Source organism: Oryctolagus cuniculus, chromosome X (genome assembly GCF_964237555.1).
Source record: "Oryctolagus cuniculus chromosome X, mOryCun1.1, whole genome shotgun sequence".
Classification (NCBI taxonomy): Eukaryota; Metazoa; Chordata; class Mammalia; order Lagomorpha; family Leporidae; genus Oryctolagus; species Oryctolagus cuniculus.
In genome coordinates, this window is record NC_091453.1 from 7,646,920 (window position 1) to 7,666,966 (window position 20,047).

General features: G+C 38.4%; 1 protein-coding gene across 7 annotated transcripts in view; it reads left to right on the forward strand.

Moving 5' to 3' along the window:
* The window catches only part of CNKSR2 (connector enhancer of kinase suppressor of Ras 2), a 315,289-nt gene that overhangs the window by 262,705 nt on the left and 32,537 nt on the right, over window positions 1–20,047 (forward strand). For all 7 annotated transcript variants that reach the window (XM_002719953.5, XM_002719954.5, XM_070067189.1 and 4 more), the window contains 2 exons: window positions 4,209–4,309; window positions 5,865–6,429. In XM_002719953.5, coding sequence (XP_002719999.1) covers window positions 4,209–4,309; window positions 5,865–6,429 — 666 coding nt within the window. The remainder of the gene's footprint in view (window positions 1–4,208; window positions 4,310–5,864; window positions 6,430–20,047) is intronic.

Below are 20,047 nucleotides of genomic sequence, written 5' to 3' on the forward strand. Positions count from 1 at the left end.
TTCATGGCATTCTGTAAAGAAAACTACTAGATGCACTTGTCACATGACATTTTCGTATAGTCATTTAACATCTTCTGAGTATCATTCTCAGTGTGACAGTTTAGCTTCATAAAAATACAGCTTTTTGAGCATTGATAGTATGCAAGATACAAAGGAATACCTGCCAAACACTCATTAAATTTAAAGATCCAAAGAGCTTAGAAATGACACTTGCACTGACTTTAATAAAAGTTTAATGAGTTGCTGCCTTTAATTACAGAAGTTTAAAGAATGTAGGCTTTTCTTTTAGTATTTGTTGTTATGCTTAGAGAAAATAGGGTTACACTAAATTTGGCCAGGATAATTTTTGGTTAATTGTCTGCTAATTGTGTTTCTGTTGCTTTCCAGCTTCAAGTCAGACATTCATTATATATTATTTTCAATCACATGTAAGGTCTTTGTAAATCTCTAATCCCATAGGAATGAATGAAGTACACTATATTTCTTCGATATCTCTAAATGAAAAAGTTAGTTTCAAATTATTCTTTTGTATCAACATGAGAAAGTAAAGTGGAAGTTTTCTTCTTCTAGGTGCCATTTATTCTTGATTACATATAAAGCTGTAAGAGACATTAAATGTATCCACTTATTTTGAGCTAGATGTAGAACTAAGAAAAATAATTTTCTTCTAGAATAAAAATCAAACTAATTTGAGCCTGTAAGAAACAGTGTGCATTCAATTTTCCACACAAACTCAAAAAATCCCAACTACATTTCTTATGTCAGTTCTTCTCTGGCATTGCTCTCTCAGAGACACACAGTTTAGAATAAAAAATGAAAATTAATTTACAAAGTGATATGTCAACCTCTTAGGCAATCCAATAAAACTTTAGGTTGATGGTATCTTTAATAAGCCAAGAACTACATAACGTGGTAGATTATTATTCCTCCTAAATTGGCTGGTGAGGGAAGAGGACAGTAGAGAGAACCTCCCAAAATATGTCACTTCTAATGACAGCTATAGAGCCCTTGATAAAATGGTGACCATCTCCCTCTCAGTGTGCTAATAAGGACTATTGAGGTGCTAACTCTTTTGGCCCCATGGTATCATTGCAGACCTCTAAGTGAAATTCAGCTTGAGTGCCATATTTCCTAGCAACAGTGGGCAGGATAAGGGCTGAGTGATCTTGGCAAGCCTGCTGCTTTGGGAGGCTGCTTAGTCCTTCACCTCCAGCAATGACTTCCTAATAGTACTTCACGTTCTTACCAACCCAGGCCCCAGGGCTCCAGATTTCATTTTGTCATCACTGAAACTTACTGCAAGAAATAACTAATGTGTGAAAGGATGAACACCAGGTATTTATCACCTATATGATCTGGGTCAGACTGTCCTGACATGCCATCTAAAAACACACCCAAGAAGATAAGGGATCCCAATATTTTTTGAGCACTTCCAAGTTACAAGGCACTTGAATATATGTTACTTTATTTAGTGCCCCTACCCTCATAACTCTGAAAATTAGTTATTATTAGCCATCTTTTACAGAGGATAAGACAAACTCAGAAAGGTTAAGTAACCATCTCAAGAGACCAGAAGGATGATAAGTGGTCTAGCCAAGAACTGAACCCACACCTGTCTCAGTATATAGTATATAGTCCATGCTTTTTCATCAGCACTTTCTGGATACATTTCTGGGCAACTATGTTAATTCATATTGGAGGGAAGACATACTATACTTGCTGTCATCTGCGTGATCCAGTAGGGGAACAGATATCAAATTAAGTAGTTCTTGCTTGTCTTTTATTCAGAGGGGATAATTAAAATATGAATTGAATTTTGAGGGTCCTTCTGTTTGATACCTTAATATAATGGACAATTTATTTTATTCCCAATCTCCATTGTTGAAGAGTTTATATTCACAGTACCCAGAGTTATAACAGAAAGAGATAGGGAATTAAATGATCAATATACTTCATATCAGTCTCTCCTCTATGTTATACAAAGAGACCCAACAACTTAATCATCAGATGTTAAAGGCAAGGCATTTTTAGTTCCTACCCCAGCTCTACTACATTCTATTCAGCATATAATAATTTCTTAACAAAGGTTAGCTGTACTTATTAATAATCTTTATCACTGCCCTCTTGGAGAGGGTTTCCTATAAATATATATTTCATGATTTTTCAACCAAATCTGAGTATTAACCCTTGTGATGGTTATTTTACCTTTTCTCATCTGAAATTGGTATGGATAATGAGGCTGGCCAGTGGGGCTGGGAGTCTGTGGGCCCCTGCACACACAGGTCGAATGTCCTTCACAAGCAGGCTGCCAGCTGTGGCTGCAAAGCCTGTCTCCAGACCAACTGGATCTCCCCCACTAACAGCATCTTGTGATGCCTGTGTGACCTTGCGGCCTTAAATGACACCTTCAGGGTGGGTGCAGTCTCACCCACAGCTGGCAGGGGAAGGGGCCGAGCCCCTGGGGAGAGTCAGGCTGGTTCCAGGAGATCCAGGCTATCTTGTGTGACCTTGTGGCCTTAAATCACACCTTCAGGGCAGCTGCAGTCTTTCACCCAGAGCTAGCAGAGGAGGGGTCTGAGTCATTAAGGAGACAGTCTCCAGGAGACTCCCCCCCATCTCCGTGAGCCCCAAGCCAATCAACATATGTATGTGAAACCCCCTGTCCAATGGGCACCCCGATAGGATGACCCAATGGGCAGACAGTAATGTCTTAAAAACCTGGGACACTTCCTGGAAGCCAGTGTCCCGCTCCAGCAATCCGCCTGGGCTCTTCTCGGAGCAGACGCTTTCTCTGTCACTTGCCGATCGAATAAAAGTTTCTTCCTCTTTGCAAATTGTTTCCAGGCTTTTTCTTTCTATACTAAGCTGAGCAAAAGAACCCATGAGACTCGCTCCAGCAACTGCCCTCCCCCTCTGTGACCAGTAACAGATAATACTTCTGTTTTTGTTTTTTGTTTTGGTAAATCATAGGAAGAATTAACGCAACAGGAATGGGCTGGTTGAGAGATTAGTGGAACAGATTCTGATTACTGGCCTTTTTGCTGCATTTGACTTCCTCTAGTAATGCATCTCTCAGAGTTCTTCCCCCTCCCTCTTGCCTGAGGCCTGCCAAGGCACTTTGTCTAGCGGCTTGTATTCTCTGCCCTTTCAAGTAGCTCTGGAAGTTTGGAACTTGCAGCCCACATCAGCAGATTTGCCCTTTTGCATTTGGCAAGAATCAGGGTTTGCCATGTGTTTCCAAGGGGAGGTGGGAGTTTGGTGTTAAAGAGATTCATGTCAGCATGACTCTGGAAACAGTGATTGTTAGATAATCACTGAATATAAGCCAGAGGAGAAAATTGAGAACATTATTTTTTGGAGCTGTTTATAACTCTAGAGAGCTACAGTGATGTATTTATTGCTTTTCTTTGAGTATTCACCTTTAGGATGAGATGATACACTTTTTTTCAAAGGTTTATTTATTTATTTGAAAGTCAGACTTACACAGAGAGAGAAGGAGAGGCAGAGAGAGAGACAGAGGTCTTCCATCTGCTGGTTCACTCCCCAGCTGGCCGCAATGGCCGGAGCTGTGCTGATCCAAAGCTAGGAGCCAAGAGCTTCTTCCAGGTCTCCTATGTGGGTGCAGGGGCCCAAGTACTTGAGCCATCTTCTACTGCTTCTTCCCAGTCTCCTATGTGGGTGCAGGGGCCCAAGTACTTGAGCCATCTTTGCTTTCCCAGGCCGTAGCAGAGAGCTGGATTGGAAGTGGAGCAGCTGGGACTTGAACCATCACCCATATGGGATGCCGGCACCACAGGCGGTGGCTTTACCCACTACACTATAGTGCCGGCCCCAAGATGATACACTTTTAAGAAGGATCCTGTGATGCCATTTATTTAATAAAGCTTCAGGATAATTTCATCTGGAATCTAAAGTACCTTAAACCTGATTTCACATTTGCAGTGTTCTTTTGCTAATTTCCTAAAACCGTGACTGTGTGTAATCACTTACATTAAAAAGAGGTTAGAAGTAGGCGGTACACTTTTCCTTCCTTCTCCAAACCCCATTGAAAATAAAAGTTGGTGGGCCCTGGGGTATAGGAATGCTGGGGATCTTGGTATAGGGATGGAATTTAAATTAACTTTTGTTAAATGGTAGTTTATGTTCCTCAAAATATGGCTATAAATATCTAATAGCATGTTGATATATCCATGTGTGTGAATTTTCAGATTACTGGAGTGAGAGTGACAAGGAAGAAGCAGATACTCCATCAACACCCAAACAAGACAGCCCCCCACCCCCCTATGATACATACCCACGACCTCCCTCTGTAAGTACCAACAGATATGGATGGATGGATGGATAGATAGATGGATCGATCACCAGGTTAATTAATATATCTCCAGATTCTTTTAACCTGAAACATCTCTTTGTATGTTCAAAAAATATTGTTTAGTGGATTACATTTCAAACCTCAAGTTCCTTAGAGGAAAAGAAAATTGGGGCCCTAAAATCAGTAAGCAACACGTTTAAGTGTACAGAGAATACTAATTAGGAGAAACAGTCACCACAGATTTCAGGCAAGATAATTATCTGACAGTTTTATTAGGAAAATAGACTGTGTCAGAATAGTGTTCATAAAGATATCAGCAGTGTTTTGGCATGTAACTTTTTACATGGCCATAGGATCCGGTTTAATGTCTATGTTTACATGGTGCCTGTTTCCCATCAGAATTACCAGGAATGTCTTAGTGGCATCCCAGTTGAAACACTATGTTCTGTGGATATATTGCCATAAGAATCAATTCTGCCCATCTTGAGACTTAGTCTTTCACACAGAAAATGGAAGCTTAATTTAAGTGACAACAATAGCCAATCTAATTCAACCTCCATATTACTCAAGTAGGATAATTTTTAATTTCCCTCTTTCCCTAAAACATTAAGACCTGAATAATTACTTAACATATTTATGAAAGAGGAAAAAGAGTAAGCTGCAGCTTCATTGTGTAAACATTGGAACTTGCGCATTCTAAGAAGGAAGCTATTCACATTATTATTAACATGTGGGAAGGTAACAGCCTGCCCAAAGAAGATGCCAAGTAACTTCCCCTCCCTTACCAGGACAGGTGGCATGCACCTGTACTTCAGGCAGGCTTGTCCTGGCCACAACCGTGGCCCTAGTTTGTGAGGATCACATTTCACAAATCTGGCAGGGCTGATCTGTTAGCCCCAGAGCCAGAGTAAGGCTTGTTGCATTAGGGTTCACTGCAAGTATTTTACAACATTCACTTGATGCCTTTTTCTTGGTTATACTTGTATTCACAAACTTTAAATTCTAGTGAAAAAAATATTCCATTATTTTTGTGCTTATGGGCCCTGCAGTGTCATGGTCAATGCAAACGCTAATCCCTAAGAAAGTATAATCACATCCTGCCTATATTTCTAACCTTTCAGAAAATGCCATAGAATTTACACAACTGCAAAACAGCTTCTCAGTGGCACCCATAGGAGCCACTTGTGAAGAAGAGGCAGGGTTCGTTTTATAAGGGAACTAGTTATTACATGCAAAAGCCTCTCTACTTGCCTTCACCTCCAAGCTCTGTAATGTCCAGAAACAAGAATCTGGGGAAAATACTTCTTTGGAATTTGAAAATATGTAGAGATTTTAAACTTTGGATTTTTTTTTTTACTGAATATTTCTTTTGTACATACTCACGTGTTGTCATACTTTCATTGAAAAATTTTGCATGTCAAAGTGTCAGTGAAATCTGGTATCCCTGCATTTCAATACATCCACTTAAACTGTAATCTAGGCCTAACTTTAAAACGTCTGCAAACTTGCCTCATTATTTCTCTAAGGGCTGATTACAGACTTCTTTCCACAGATGAGTTGTGCCAGTCCTTATGTGGAAGCAAAACACAGCCGACTTTCCTCCACAGAGACTTCTCAGTCTCAGTCTTCCCATGAGGAGTTTCGCCAAGAAGTAACTGGGAGCAGTGTGGTGTCCCCCATTCGCAAGACAGCCAGTCAGCGCCGCTCCTGGCAGGATCTAATTGAGACGCCACTGACAAGTTCAGGGTTACACTATCTTCAGACTCTTCCTCTGGAGGATTCTGTCTTCTCTGACTCCGTGGCCATCTCCCCAGAACATAGGCGGCAGTCCACTCTTCCAACTCAGAAGTGCCACCTACAGGATCACTATGGGCCGTACCCCTTAGCTGAGAGTGAGAGGATGCAAGTGCTAAATGGAAATGGGGGCAAGCCTCGAAGTTTTACCCTGCCTCGAGATAGTGGGTTCAACCACTGTTGTCTGAATGCTCCAGTTAGTGCCTGTGACCCACAGGATGATGTGCAACCCCCGGAAGTAGAGGAAGAAGAGGAAGAGGAGGAAGAGGAGGAGGAAGAGGAAGAGGAAGGGGAGGCAGCAGGTGAAAACATAGGAGAAAAAAGTAAGTATGTTTATGGAGATTCTTAGCTTGTGTATACCAAATCCTAACCTTTTAAATTGGTTTATTTGAAGAAAATAGAATTTTGCTTCCTTTCTTGTTAAAATAATAGTCTTGCTGCTCAGGAAGTTCAGTCTCCCCTGGTGTCCTACTTTCAGAACCCCAGTAACTTGGGAAAAATGATGAGTAATGAAGTTTATGGCCAAGGACACCCACAGCTGGAGCAAATAACTTTTTTCTCCAACTACCTATTTGCCTTTTTAAGGTTAATGATATTTTTTCTTTTCCTTCCTTATCCACTTGCTTCTCACTTTCATGCATCATCTCCTTGGTCCACAGTGGTTGCCCCCTGAGTTTGTATTAGTTAACCATAAATGCTTCTAGTGGGGTGTTAACAGAGCCTTGATTGAGTAAGTGGATGCACACACACAACCCAACCCACACATGCACATACATATCTTCCTTTTTCACTGTCAGAAGCTTTAAAGAAAAAAAATCTAAAAGACAATTTTTTTCCCAAGGAGGGATTTCACATAGCATTTCTGTCAACTCTAAATAGCTGAACTTCTTTTTAGAAACCAATTTGTCAAATACATCCATCTACTTTCTTGGTATGTATGTTGATTACAAAACTCAATTTAACTGAATCAACTCTTAAGAGAGACAAGCCAGTTAAGTAATCCTGTATCTTGTTGGCATTAAGAATCTATTTACTGGTTATCAAGTTCTTTATTCAACATGCTATACCAAGCATCTGTTTATAACTAACATAATACACTGGCCCAGAAACAGGTGAATTTAACAAAAAAGTTATAACTCAGTTATTTTAGTTAGAAAGAAGTCTAGATTTGACTCTAAGTCCTGAACATAAAATGCGAAAGAAAAAATAGCATAGATGAAATGGTATAAAGCAGTGTGCAATTCTTCACCCAAAATACAGTCCAAGCCAATTAGTGCAGATAACTTGAGCCAGTGATGAAGCTACAATTACTGATTTGATCCCCCTAGGGCAGGGTTGGGGAAAATCCAGCCTTTGGGCCATATAACATCCACTAAATCATTGGTTCTGGCCCTGCCAAGGCAACTGCAGGCAGGACTTGGGAATTCAATAAATCTATAGCAGGTGAATTTTTAAAGTGATAATTTTGTAGACAGTGAAAATGGTGTTATAAATATCCAAATGGCCCTTCACAGAAAAAAATAAGTTTCCCAGCCCTGCAGGGTCATTGGACTTCTCTTTTTAAAGGATATAAGCAGAATGTCACCTTCAGCCTATTTTGCAAGTATGCAAGCTCCACTATGGGATATATCACTGTTGTTAGGTTCTTCATCATTACTGGAAAAACAACTCAAAATTCACAGGCTATGAACAGGTTAGGAGCCCAATGGCCATGTGAACTGTGGCTCTTTTACAGTGAGAGTCACTTCGAAAGTGATTGACCAGAGAATACAGTGGATTTCCTTTTATGGTATGAATCTTCCTTGGGTTATTTAGTTGTAATTAAATTGTATCTTCCACCAGCAAAGTATCAGAATTGTTTGTAGTAAAATGCATATACTAAGGCAGTTTCCACATGAAGGATAGTTACGGCATAATCCCCATGAGAAACATTTAAAAGGTGCTATGCTGGTGCAGGAAAGGTAATTACGATCCATTACCAACAAGCCTGCCAGCACTCACATCTACCAGATTATGGAAGAGTCTGTAAAGGAGTTAGGAGGCATGTTAGGCCTCTGTAGTTTTAGCAAGCATAATAATACATGTTTATATTTTAATAATATCTAAATTAATGAATTTGTTTTCTGAAATTTAACCAAAGTTAGAAACTTCATTTTAGCTGTTATTTAGGTACTATCCAACAGCAATGACTAAATGTATGATGCTTATTTATTATTCCACAAACATATTGGGGAGCATATTTCATCTTAGCCATTTTAAAAATAAACTGTGTTGCAGTTAGGCACAGAAATAGAGGATTCTGCTCAGAAAACATTCCATTGTTCCTACAGGCAGAGCCACTGATGCAGTCTTGTTTTTGGATAGCTGAGACACTTAACAATAGATTATCCTGGTCGTTCAGTTGGGCAGGATTAGAGAGAAGCCAGCGGGCAATGGAACTTAAATGAAAGCATAGCTTCTGCCTGCCTTCCTTGAGGTTTCCAGTAGCCCACAGAGCATTTCTTTGACTTTCTTTTCTATACGTTCTTTTTTGTTTTTCTGGATTGGATTTATTTTTAGCAATGTAGATGCACTCCTAAGTATGTGGATTTTTTTTGTTTCAAATTCCAGATAAGTTTATTAGGGAATTATGTGGTAACTTTCCATCGTTTTCAGGGCATTCTGTCTTTGCAGAATACTCATGATAGAACAGCCCTAGGAGGTGTGTCAGTAAATTTGCTGTTGCACATTTTGTCTTTGCGATCCATATTGTGGGACAGTTCATGCTATTTCATTCAGATCTGTTTCACTGAAAGTGGCCATGCATTATGTTTCAGGTCCCATTGCTCTCTCTGTGTTTTCCCATAAATCTTACCACTTGATGTCTTAGTGAACTTTAAATTATTCTCAACAGAGCAGCACATTTCATGGTAGCCTGGAAGGTACTTCTTATTTAATCAAAGATATGTTCACCTTTCCAATGACAGTTTTTTCCATATTCCTGTTTCTAATATTTAGGAATGTATAATTTGGGGAAGCATCAACTTTAAATTTCATTATTTTCAGAAGACTCTTTAAGCTTTAGTTAAGGAGTGTCATGTTCATGGCTGCCCTGAATTGGCCATTATAAGTAAGTTATGTAGGCTTCCTATTCAAATCAAGCTGCTTGATGTTATGTCAAAAGGGCAAAAATTATACCCAGGAATAAGGCTATGACTATTACTCCAGCCTCAGACATACATTCATGCCCTCCAACATAGAACCCTCACTGTGCTGCTGCACAGACTGGTAAGCAACCAGTAGTTAGCAAAGATCGAAGGTGAACAGTGGTATGTTACTATCCTGCCTGAGGCCAACATTCAGTTTGACCTACTGAAGTGAATTTGCACTAATCAAGTACAGGCTATAGAGGAAATAAATTTAATGTCTTAGTTCCAGTTTCCATTTACCAAGAAGTTGAAAATAGGAGGCAACGGACAAGTGGGCAAAAGGAAGAATGAAAGAAAATATTAAGATATAGCCTGTCTTATGCCTTAGAATCAAGAATTATGTCACCAACCAAGCTCCTTTCTTATCGTTTATATTTTTACCTTACCTTATAAAATGATATATACTATAGAGTGCTGACAGCTTATAAAGTAGTCTAAGAATCAAGATGTACCTAAGTCTGTACCCTAGTTGTTTTTCAGTAGCATTGTAGATGTGAAATTTGGCCCTGCTTATGAAGTGTAAATTTAGTCTTCCTCAGAAAAGACTTCAGTCTGTGTTCTCATGGTTTAACTACCTTTTGTCTTATTTTGAAATTCAATTATTCAACTGAGTCATATTGTGCTTTTTCTCAGGCTGAACTCATTTTAGTCTGAAATGCATGGTACTAAAAGTACACAGATGAGACCTGTCTTGTTTTCCTTTGACTGAAAGTCAGCTTGTATGTTAATTATCCTGACCTACTTCCCTGGCATTTGGGAGAAGACAAGTAATTTCCCATTATCCCAATTAGCTGTTTCAGAGCTTACTGAGGTGTGAGCCTTATAATACCTTAGTTAGATTAAATTATATATCAGCCTATGAAACACTTAAAGACTATAAATCATTAAAGTATGGGACAAAATACAAAGATACACTTCATTTAGAAACCATCTGCCATAACACTAAAATACTGTTTTGATTAATGCAGCTTGAAGTCTGCTAGAATCTCTTTCCTTCCCTGTACTAGGCAATTTAGATGTGGTTTCAAAGCGTTATCCTTTAATTCTGCTGATTTCCCTCTTGGCAGTTAGAAGGATATTCTTTCCTATCCATACATATTCTTGGTGCTTTCGTTTACTCAATGAAGGTATAATGCTCTCTTTTTTCATTGTCTTGGAGATTACCTGCCAGTATTCTCACTTAATTTTCACATATATTTAGTTTGGCCTCAGAAATCTAAGAAAAAACCTAAGTCTTATGGAGGGGGAGGGCGAAGAGGAGGGATAAATCTATCTGTTGCCTTTGTAGCTACTGTACACATTCGGTTATCTGAATGAGATTTATTGATGCCTCTAAAATGAGATCTGCTGAGAAATATATTTTAAAGTTTTTTTTAACCTAACATCCTTTACACATCATTAATAACCTTGGAGCTACACAGAATATGCAGCTCAGTGGCCTAATACCTTAAATTATCTCCACAGAAAGATTAGGTAATGACCACCCATACCATGCTTAAGAAGATACATTAATTTTCTACAATCATTTTAAGAGTACTGGAGTAATTTCCCAAAGCAGCCATGAATTTTATTTTTAGGAACATTCACATCAGATTTGTATAGGTAAGGGAAAAATAGGCCCAGAATATGAAATTGTGTTGAAGGGAAAAAAGGAACAAGTTAAAAATAAAGAATAATGTCACAGCAATTTTTGCTACCTTTTTTGACGATTTATTTATTTATTTCAGAGGCAGAATTACAGACAGAGAGGGAGATAGAGAGAAAGAGAGAGAGGTCTTCCATCCGCTGATTCACTCCCCAAATGGCTACAACAGCCAGAGCTAGGCAAATCCGAAGCCAGGAGCCAGGAGCTTCTTCTGGATATCCCACATGAGTGCAGGACCCCAAGTACTTGGGCCATCTTCTACGGCTTTCCCAGGCACATTTGCAGGGAGCTGGATCAGAAGAGGAGCAGCCAGGATTTGAACTGACACCCATATGGGATGCTGCTACCACAGGCGGAGGTTTGGCCTACTATGCCACAATCGCCAGCCCTGTCAAACTAATTCTTATTGTCAAGATAAGTTATGTACATCACAAATAATTTGAAAGAGTATAAAATCATCAGTAATATCTGAAATTATAGTTCAAGTTTAAAGGGAATAGAGGAATAAGGATATGATCAATGTGATATGATGTGGTACAGTTAGAATAGCAGAGAACCTCAACTATACCACTTCTGTGAAGTTTAGGACAGCATCCTTGGCAGGTTATCAAACAGGTGTATATATAAAGAAAAAATACAGAAAAATCTAGAAAGAAGTGACTATTCTTTTAATATCATGCTGTCTGAATTTGAGGAAATACTTTTATAGAGAGACATAAAACATTGATGATTAGATACAGATATTGGTTATAGATTGGTTATAGATATTGGTTATAGATTGGATTTCAAATCACACCTGACTTGTTTTTTGGCTTAGATAATAAGGAAAGTTCACAGGTAGGAGTGTTCTTGGTTGGATTTCCTGACTCTCCAATATCAGGACTCTCAGTTAACTTTCAGAAATGCCAACAGCCTCAAATATAACTTCTCATAAGACAATACACAAAAAGCAAAAGAGTAGGTCCTATCTTTAGTCCCTTTTGTAAGATTTAGGGATACTTTGCCTGGATCTCTCTAGACTTAACCTCAAATTTCATTGGCCAAGTTACATCATGTGTCCGTGTCTAAATTACAGGGGAAGTGAATGATTATGAATATTTTGACCTTAATTGGTTTTAAGGTCATGAAAAAATAAACATGCCAAACTACTTGTTATTTCTGCTTGAGCAGCTCTGTTACTGCATATGTTATATCTTCAAATACATTGTTCAAGTACAGTTACACTCTTTATTAGAAATTTTTTTTAAGATTTTATTTATTTGAGAGGCAGAGTTAGGGAGAGAGAGGAAGAGACAGAGAGAAAGGTCATCCATCTGCTGGTTCACTCCCCAAATGGCCACAACGGCCGGAGCTGGGCCCATCCAAAGGCAGAAGCCGGGAGCTTCTTCCCAGTCTCCCACACAGGTGTAGGGGCCCAAGGACTTGGGCCATCTTCTACTGCTTTCCCAGACCATAGCAGAGAGCTGGATCAGAAGAGGAGCCCCCAGGACTAGAAACGGTGCCACAGGCAGAGGCTTAGCCCACTATGCGTGGTGCCGGCCCTTGTACTCTTTTAATAGGTGTATACAAACCCATACCCCAGATCACATCACTTCATTTAAAAGTCTTGGCATTATTGAAGTGTTGTATATACAAAAGAGAAAATAACTGCAGAATATAGTATTTTATATAATTATTTGCCTCATGAAATGAATAAGCATGTTTTTCTATGAACAATAAGTGGTCCTAGCTTAGAGTACAGTCCCTGGAGACATTCCTCAGATCAAATTCTTGCTTTGTCAGTCTTTCTCATACTAGTGCTATGATTAATATAGTTAATTTAACATCTCTAAATTTCTCAGTGTCTTCATTATTATATCATAAGGTAATAGTACATTTTTTGAGGTTATATGAGGATTAAATAAAGTAATTACAGAGAACGTTTAGCATCCATATCTGACACATTGTAAGTCCATCCAGTAAATGTTATATAATTGTAGGTAGATGTTATGAAGATTTGAATTTAGGAAAAGAGTAATTACAATACTTAAATAGTGAATTAGCCCTGGCAAACCTCACTAAATAATCAAATGGACATATTATACTAACTATACATTATTAATTCTTTCATAGAGAAGGTACTTCCTAATTTTATAGTATAACCATTATGGAGTTTGATTATCAGAATAATATTAACATAGGAATATTAGAGTGCCAAATACTGAATATTAGACTGTACTTTGAAAGTTTGTCTTAGAGAAATTTGAGCTTTAACATTTTGAACAGAGTTTTTCATTTTCTCTCACATTTAAAATCTGTAATCCTCCATGATTTTGAATCAGATATTTTTACTGTGCTTATCTTTTGATAAGTTGTCTATAGAACATATTGGCTTGTATTCTAAGATCTATTCATTTAAGAGCTTCAGATTTTCTCATCCATGACTTTATTGGTTCTTTTCACTGTATTTTTTTCCTTAAACATTTGTCATTGTTGTTGCCCTACCACCACTCCATGGCCTAATTTAGAGTCTATTCTGTAACTTATGAAATGAGTATTTTAAATCATACACCTTGGAATTTTTGGTGATAGAAAATAGCCCATAACTTTGCTATCACAAAATGTTAAATTTACGCCTTGTGTTCCTAGCATCTATGCTGTTTTCTTCTTGTTCTCTAACAGCGACAACGCACAGGAGTTTACATTCCTGTTCTTACAAAAGTGTGGAGGAGGGAGACCTTGCAGTCAGCGTGGCTTTACCACAATCCTTCAGCACACTCTGACAATAAACCCCACCCCTCACTTTCAACTCTATTGTCTTTTTTTATCCTATGTAATTGCTGGGCAGCCTTCTCTGAATTTAGCATCTTGGATTCTAAGGTTCATTATGAGCTTTTATTAACTTAATGAGAAGGATTGTGCCTCAGCACTAGAAATGGGAAAAGTGTTTGCCACTCCAAAGCTAATTTTGTACACATGATAAATATCTTTGCTGAATAATGAAGTGAGAAGTTACACTTAACTTTGAATACTTCTCAAATTTGTAGGCTGTTTCTATTTAGATTTAACCATTTTGAACATTTTGCCATATATGATTCATATGTATATGTTATATATGCATAAATACACATATATACTATTTTTCTTAAGACTAGGAATGGGCCGGCGCCACGGCTCACTAGGCTAATCCTCCCCCTTGCAGCGCCAGCACACCGGGTTCTAGTCCCGGTCGGGGCGCCGGATTCTGTCCCGGTTGCCCCTCTTCCAGGCCAGCTCTCTGCTGTGGCCCGGGAGTGCAGTGGAGGATGGCCCAAGTGCTTGGGCCCTGCACCCCATGGGAGACCAGGAGAAGTACCTGGCTCCTGCCATCGGATCAGCGCGGTGCGCCGGCCGCAGCGCCAGCCACGGCGGCCATTGGAGGGTGAACCAATGGCAAAGGAAGACCTTTCTCTCTGTCTCTCTCTCTCACTGTCCACTCTGCCTGTCAAAAAAAAAAAGAATAGGAATGGATATATTAATATCACATAAGATATTTGTGACAGAGATAAAGTGAGGAAAGAGGGTATATTATTATATAAGGTATATAATTCCATGACGATGATATTTATAAATATCTATCAAACCATATGACATCCACACATTTTTAATTTATGTGTATATGGCCTTCCATCTATGAGAACAAATGTGGAGTTTGTCTTTCTTTGTCTGGCTTATTTCACTTAGCCAAAGTGAAAAAGTGTGTGTGTGTGTGTGTGTGTGTGTGTGTACCACATTTTCTTTATCTAGTCATCCACCAATGAACAACTAGGTTGACTCCTTATCTTTGCTACTGTGAGCAATACTGCAATAAACATGGGAATGCGCATATCTCATTCATATGCTGATATAATTTCTCTTGGACATATTTCCAGAAGTGAGATAGCTGGGTCATATGACGGATCTATTTTTAGTTTTTTGAAGATATTTCATACTGTTTCCCATAATGGCTGGACTAGTTTGCAATCCCACCAACAGTGTATTGGGGTACCCTTTTCTTCACAACCTCACCAGCGTCTATTTTCTGACTTTTGGGTAACAGCCACGCTAACTGCAGTGAGCTGATATGTTGTCATTTTTATTTGCATTTGCCTGATGGCTAGTGATACTGAGAATTTTTTCCTATTTGTTGGTGTAGCATCTTTTTTTTTATTGGTGTCTCTCTGATAAATACTACAGAATCCATTTTAAAATACTTTATAATAAAGCAAAGAGTTCATCTTTTATTGATGTTACCTTTTTATTGGAAGTAGGCATATAATGTGTTATACTATATATAAATATGCTTAATAGACCTCTCTCCCTAGAACTTAGAGTATTATGCACTTATGTTCATCCTCACGCTCTACATCACAAAACAAACACCTTTTATATATTTGATGAGTAAGTTACCGAGCCTATGTTTGAATATTTTAGGGATTCAGAGCTGTTACTTCCAAAATGTTCCATATTGGATAGTCCTAGTTAGAAAGTTCTTCCTTGTATTGATATAAAAGCAGACTTCTGATAAGTTTTCTACTCACTGTGAATCTGAAAATTGCAAATTACAAAAACACAGAGCAAGTGTTTGAAATACTGTCATGTGGAAGGACAGATTAGATAGTCTTTGAAGTTCCAGAGAACATAATATGTAGAAGGTACAGGAAGGCTGATTGTAGACTGGTATAAGAAAAAAATGTTCCAGTTGTTGCATTTGCCCATAAATGAAATCGTTGATCTTGTGAGTTTAGTGAGATCCCCATTTCTCAGGCTGTTTAAAAAAGTCTGAGAGGCTGACATTATAACACAGAAGCTTAAGCTGCAGCCTGTGATGCCCGTATCCCTTTGTCTGAGTGTTGGTTGGAGTCCCCATGCTCTGCTTCCTATCCAGCTCCCTGCTGATGTGCCTGGGAAGGCAGCACATGATGGCCCAAGCACTTGGATCCCTGCCACCCACATGAGAAACCCAGACAGAGTTCCTGGCTACTGGCTTCAGCCTGGCCCAGCTGTTGTGTGTCAGTGAACCAGGGAATAAAAGATCTCTTTCTCCTGCCCTCCCTTCCCCTCTTCCTCCCACCTTCTCTCTCCCTCTCTCTCTCTTTCTCTCACTCTCTGTTACTCTGCCTTTCAAAAATAAATAAATAAATATTTTTTTAAAAATGAGAGAAAGAGGCTGAATAACAAGTCAGGGACTCTTAAGTTAGCTGGAAAGGTAAACCTGATGGCTTTTAAGAAAAAAATCAGACTCCAATGATATATACCTTTGGTATTACAGTATTTGGTTTTTAGAAATATGACTTCAAAAAGTTCGTGAAAATAGAATTATGGCCAGTGCCGTGGCTCAATAGGCTAATCCTCCGCCTTGCGGTGCTGGCACACCGGGTTCTAGTCCCGGTCGGGGCACCGGATTCTGTCCCTGTTGCCCCTCTTCCAGGCCAGCTCTCTGCTATGGCCCAAGTGCTTGGGCCCTGCACCCCATGGGAGACCAGGAGAAGCACCTGGCTCCTGCCTTCAGATCAGCGCGGTGCACCGGCCACAGCGCACCGACCGCGGCGGCCATTGGAGAGTGAACCAACGGCAAAAGGAAGACCTTTCTCTCTCTCTCTCTCTCTCTCTCTCTCTCTCACTGTCCACTCTGCCTGTCAAAAATTAAAAAAAAATAGAATTAAAGATAAGTTTATTTGGGTACAAAAATTTTATTGAAATCCATGTATATGAGGAATCTTCAAAAAGTACATGGAAACTACAATGGAATGGTATTAAATATAATTTGTATTATCTATTCTTGAGCTGAACGCACAAAATCTTCATACTTAAGAGTTCTAGATAACTCACTATCATGTCTACCCTCATCTTATATACTTAGTGTCCCCATGATAAGTATATTGGAACTATTACAGTGATCTAAACACTGTACCTCTGTTAACATGATTATGGTAGCTTTAACCTGCTCACAGGTGGCTCAAACGATGTTTTAATATTGCCAGCCATAAATAGCATTCTACATTTATTTACTTTTTAACCTTAATGCAACTGTTTTTATTTATATATGATTAATTTTAACTTCTTAAATTTCACCTGGAACTATTCAACTCTGTTAAAAGGTTGGGAATCTCAGTTTTATACTTTATGATACTAATTATCCTGCTTATCACCAAATAATCTTCTAGTGTTGTAAAGCATCCTTCCTATTTTTTCAACTGACCCTGTGATGAAGAAAACCCCAGTTTAAAAGAAAACATTTTAAAGATGAAAGGACCAAAGACAGACCTTGCAACATTCAATATGAAACTTTGTGTATTAATTTCATCCAGTCATTCAAAGTGCTTATCTGGATCTACAATAATATAATTCAGTGCATATTACAGTATCTTTATTCATAAGGGTGTCTTGCAAAATCTCATCTGTTGTGAGACACACTATCTATGACTTTACTCTTATCTCCCATGCTAGAGATATTATTGAAAAAAAAAAGTTTACATTGTTGCATTTTTACCATTGAATCCATGTTGATCCTTCAACCAAAATTTAAAAATCAAATTCTTGCCAATCATATTCTGATCTAAACTTTACCTTGTATTTATATCAGGTTTATTAGTATGTTCATTGTAGAACCCATGCTGGGTTTTCTTGTTGTTGTTGATTATTTGAATAAGACAATTCTTCCTTTAAGCTTTAAGCAGTAAAACTCAAGGAATTCTTACAATAGCCCTAGGGTAATTTCCAGAAAGTTCATTCATTTGCTGAGATTATAACCTGTAGGTTCAGAGGGACCACAGAATACTTCTTAGTAGTTCCTTGTCTCCAAAAGCATTCTTTTTTTTTTTTTTTTTAAGATTTATTTATTTATTTATTTGAAACAGTTCCAGAGAAGGTGGGGGGGGGGAGAATGAGAATGAGAATGAATGAGAGAGCAAGCAAGCCCTTCCATTCGCTGGTGCACTCTCCAAATGACTAAAATAGTCAAGGCTGGGCCAGGACGAAGCCAGGAGCCAGAAGCCTCATCCAGATATCCCACGTGGGTGTAGAAGCCCAAGGACTTGGGCCATCTTCCACTGCTTTCCCAGGTACATTAGCAAGGAGTGGGATCAGAAGTGGAGTAGCCAGGATTTGAAGCAGCTCTATAAGGCAGTGGTTCTACCCACTATGCCACAGTGCCAGCCCCCAGCATTTTTTTTTTCAAATGTCCTAGTTTAAATACTTTTCTCTTTGCAGGAAAAGCCTAAAATGCCTTATGTTTCTACTTTTCTTTTGTCATTTACTTCTATTTTTTCTTAATTTTTAAAATGCTCTTTGTATCTTCAGTTTTGTTTTTTTTTTTTTTTTTTCACAATCCTCAGCAGAACAATTGCCTTCATGGCACTCGTCTTACAAGCAATTGTTATTATTTTCTGCTTGTTCATTTCTAGTAGCTTCTCATTCTATCTTTTATATGCATTTTCCTAAATGTTTTTTTTCTAAGGAATCTCCACGCAACTGCCTCAGCATTAGTTACATCTCCTTTCCTTCTCTCATTTGGACACTTTATGTTTGGATGACTAGAATTTCATCTATTAAAACTGATCATTGAGCCGGCGCCGTGGCTCAATAGGCTAATCCTCCACCTTGCGGCGCCGGCACACCGGGTTCTAGTCCCGGTCGGGGCGCCGGATTCTGTCCCGGTTGCCCCTCTTCCAGGCCAGCTCTCTGCTATGGCCAGGGAGTGCAGTGGAGGATGGCCCAGGTGCTTGGGCCCTGCACCCCATGGGAGACCAGGAAAAGCACCTGGCTCCTGGCTCCTGCCATCGGATCAGCACGGTGCGCCGGCTGCAGCGGCGGCCATTGGAGGGTGAACCAACGGCAAAGGAAGACCTTTCTCTCTGTCTCTCTCTCTCACTGTCCACTCTGCCTGTCAAAAAAAAAAAATAATAAAATAAAAAAAAAAAATAAAAAAAAAAAAACTGATCATTGAAAATTTGTCTTTCTAAAGTTTTAAAATCGTATTTCTTATAATCTAAGTTTCATACACAAGTATGTCTTTGCTCTCCTTACCAGTAGAAAAACAAAAGAAGAGAAAAACCAATTCAGGTTGAGTTTCTTTTAGTCACCTTCATGACTACAGTACCACAAAAATTCTTCTGTGTTGTCTACTGTTATATGGCAAATAAATTTTACTCATTTCTTTATAGTTTTGAGACATAAAAAATATCAGAGTTTTTAATACATTCAGCAGTTACTTATATATATTGATTTCATTTAATGCATTAAACCCTATAATTAATATATTTGTTAATTAAGCAGAAAATATTGGAACATAGGTTGTATCATTTTACATTTTTCATCATCAGAGAGTTTTAGAGAAACTGATCCACCAGTTTTTATTTTGCAAATAATGGGATATATAGCACTATGAAAATTAGGCACTTCATTAGGACAGTTTGCAAAATTTTTAATCATTTGTTCTTGTATCCCTCAGTCAATACCAGAAGATGCTAAGATAGACTGCTGGAGCCCCACGGACCTTGCATTCTAATAAGAGTAAGGAAATAAGAGTACCAAGGAGTTCTAGTAGTTTTTTTCTCTTAGACCCCAGTGCTATCCCTGATCAGCCATATTCTTTGATGTACTACATTCAGTGATTCTTAAGGAATATCTCAATAAATGACTTACCTTTTTTTTTTTAAAAAAAAAAGACATAGTTCTTATGATTTAAAAATGGAAGCAATCTAGAATTTTTTTCTGGTATGTAAACAAATAGGCTGTCCCTAAGTTTTCTGTCATGACTTGTTCTGTAGGTTCTCAAGTAGAATTATGATATCAATTTATCCACATAACAAAACTTTTATTCTGTCCATTGTTCAGTTTCTAAAATTAGAACTTTATTAGAGTATCTGATGTACTTGTATATTACTCCCAGTAGGTCATAGTTAGGTGGCGATGGCCCAATTAAATGAAAGTGTAGTGATAATAAGCCATTAGGCTTGACTGAGGAAAATATAATGATCTCTAATTGAAAGAAATGAACTGTTAGGAAAGAAATTAATTGACCCAGTGATATAAGAAATCAGAATTTTTAGTGATTAGAGAGTGCTTATTTAGAATCAAAAATAACTGTTTTCAAAAATTATTAAAATA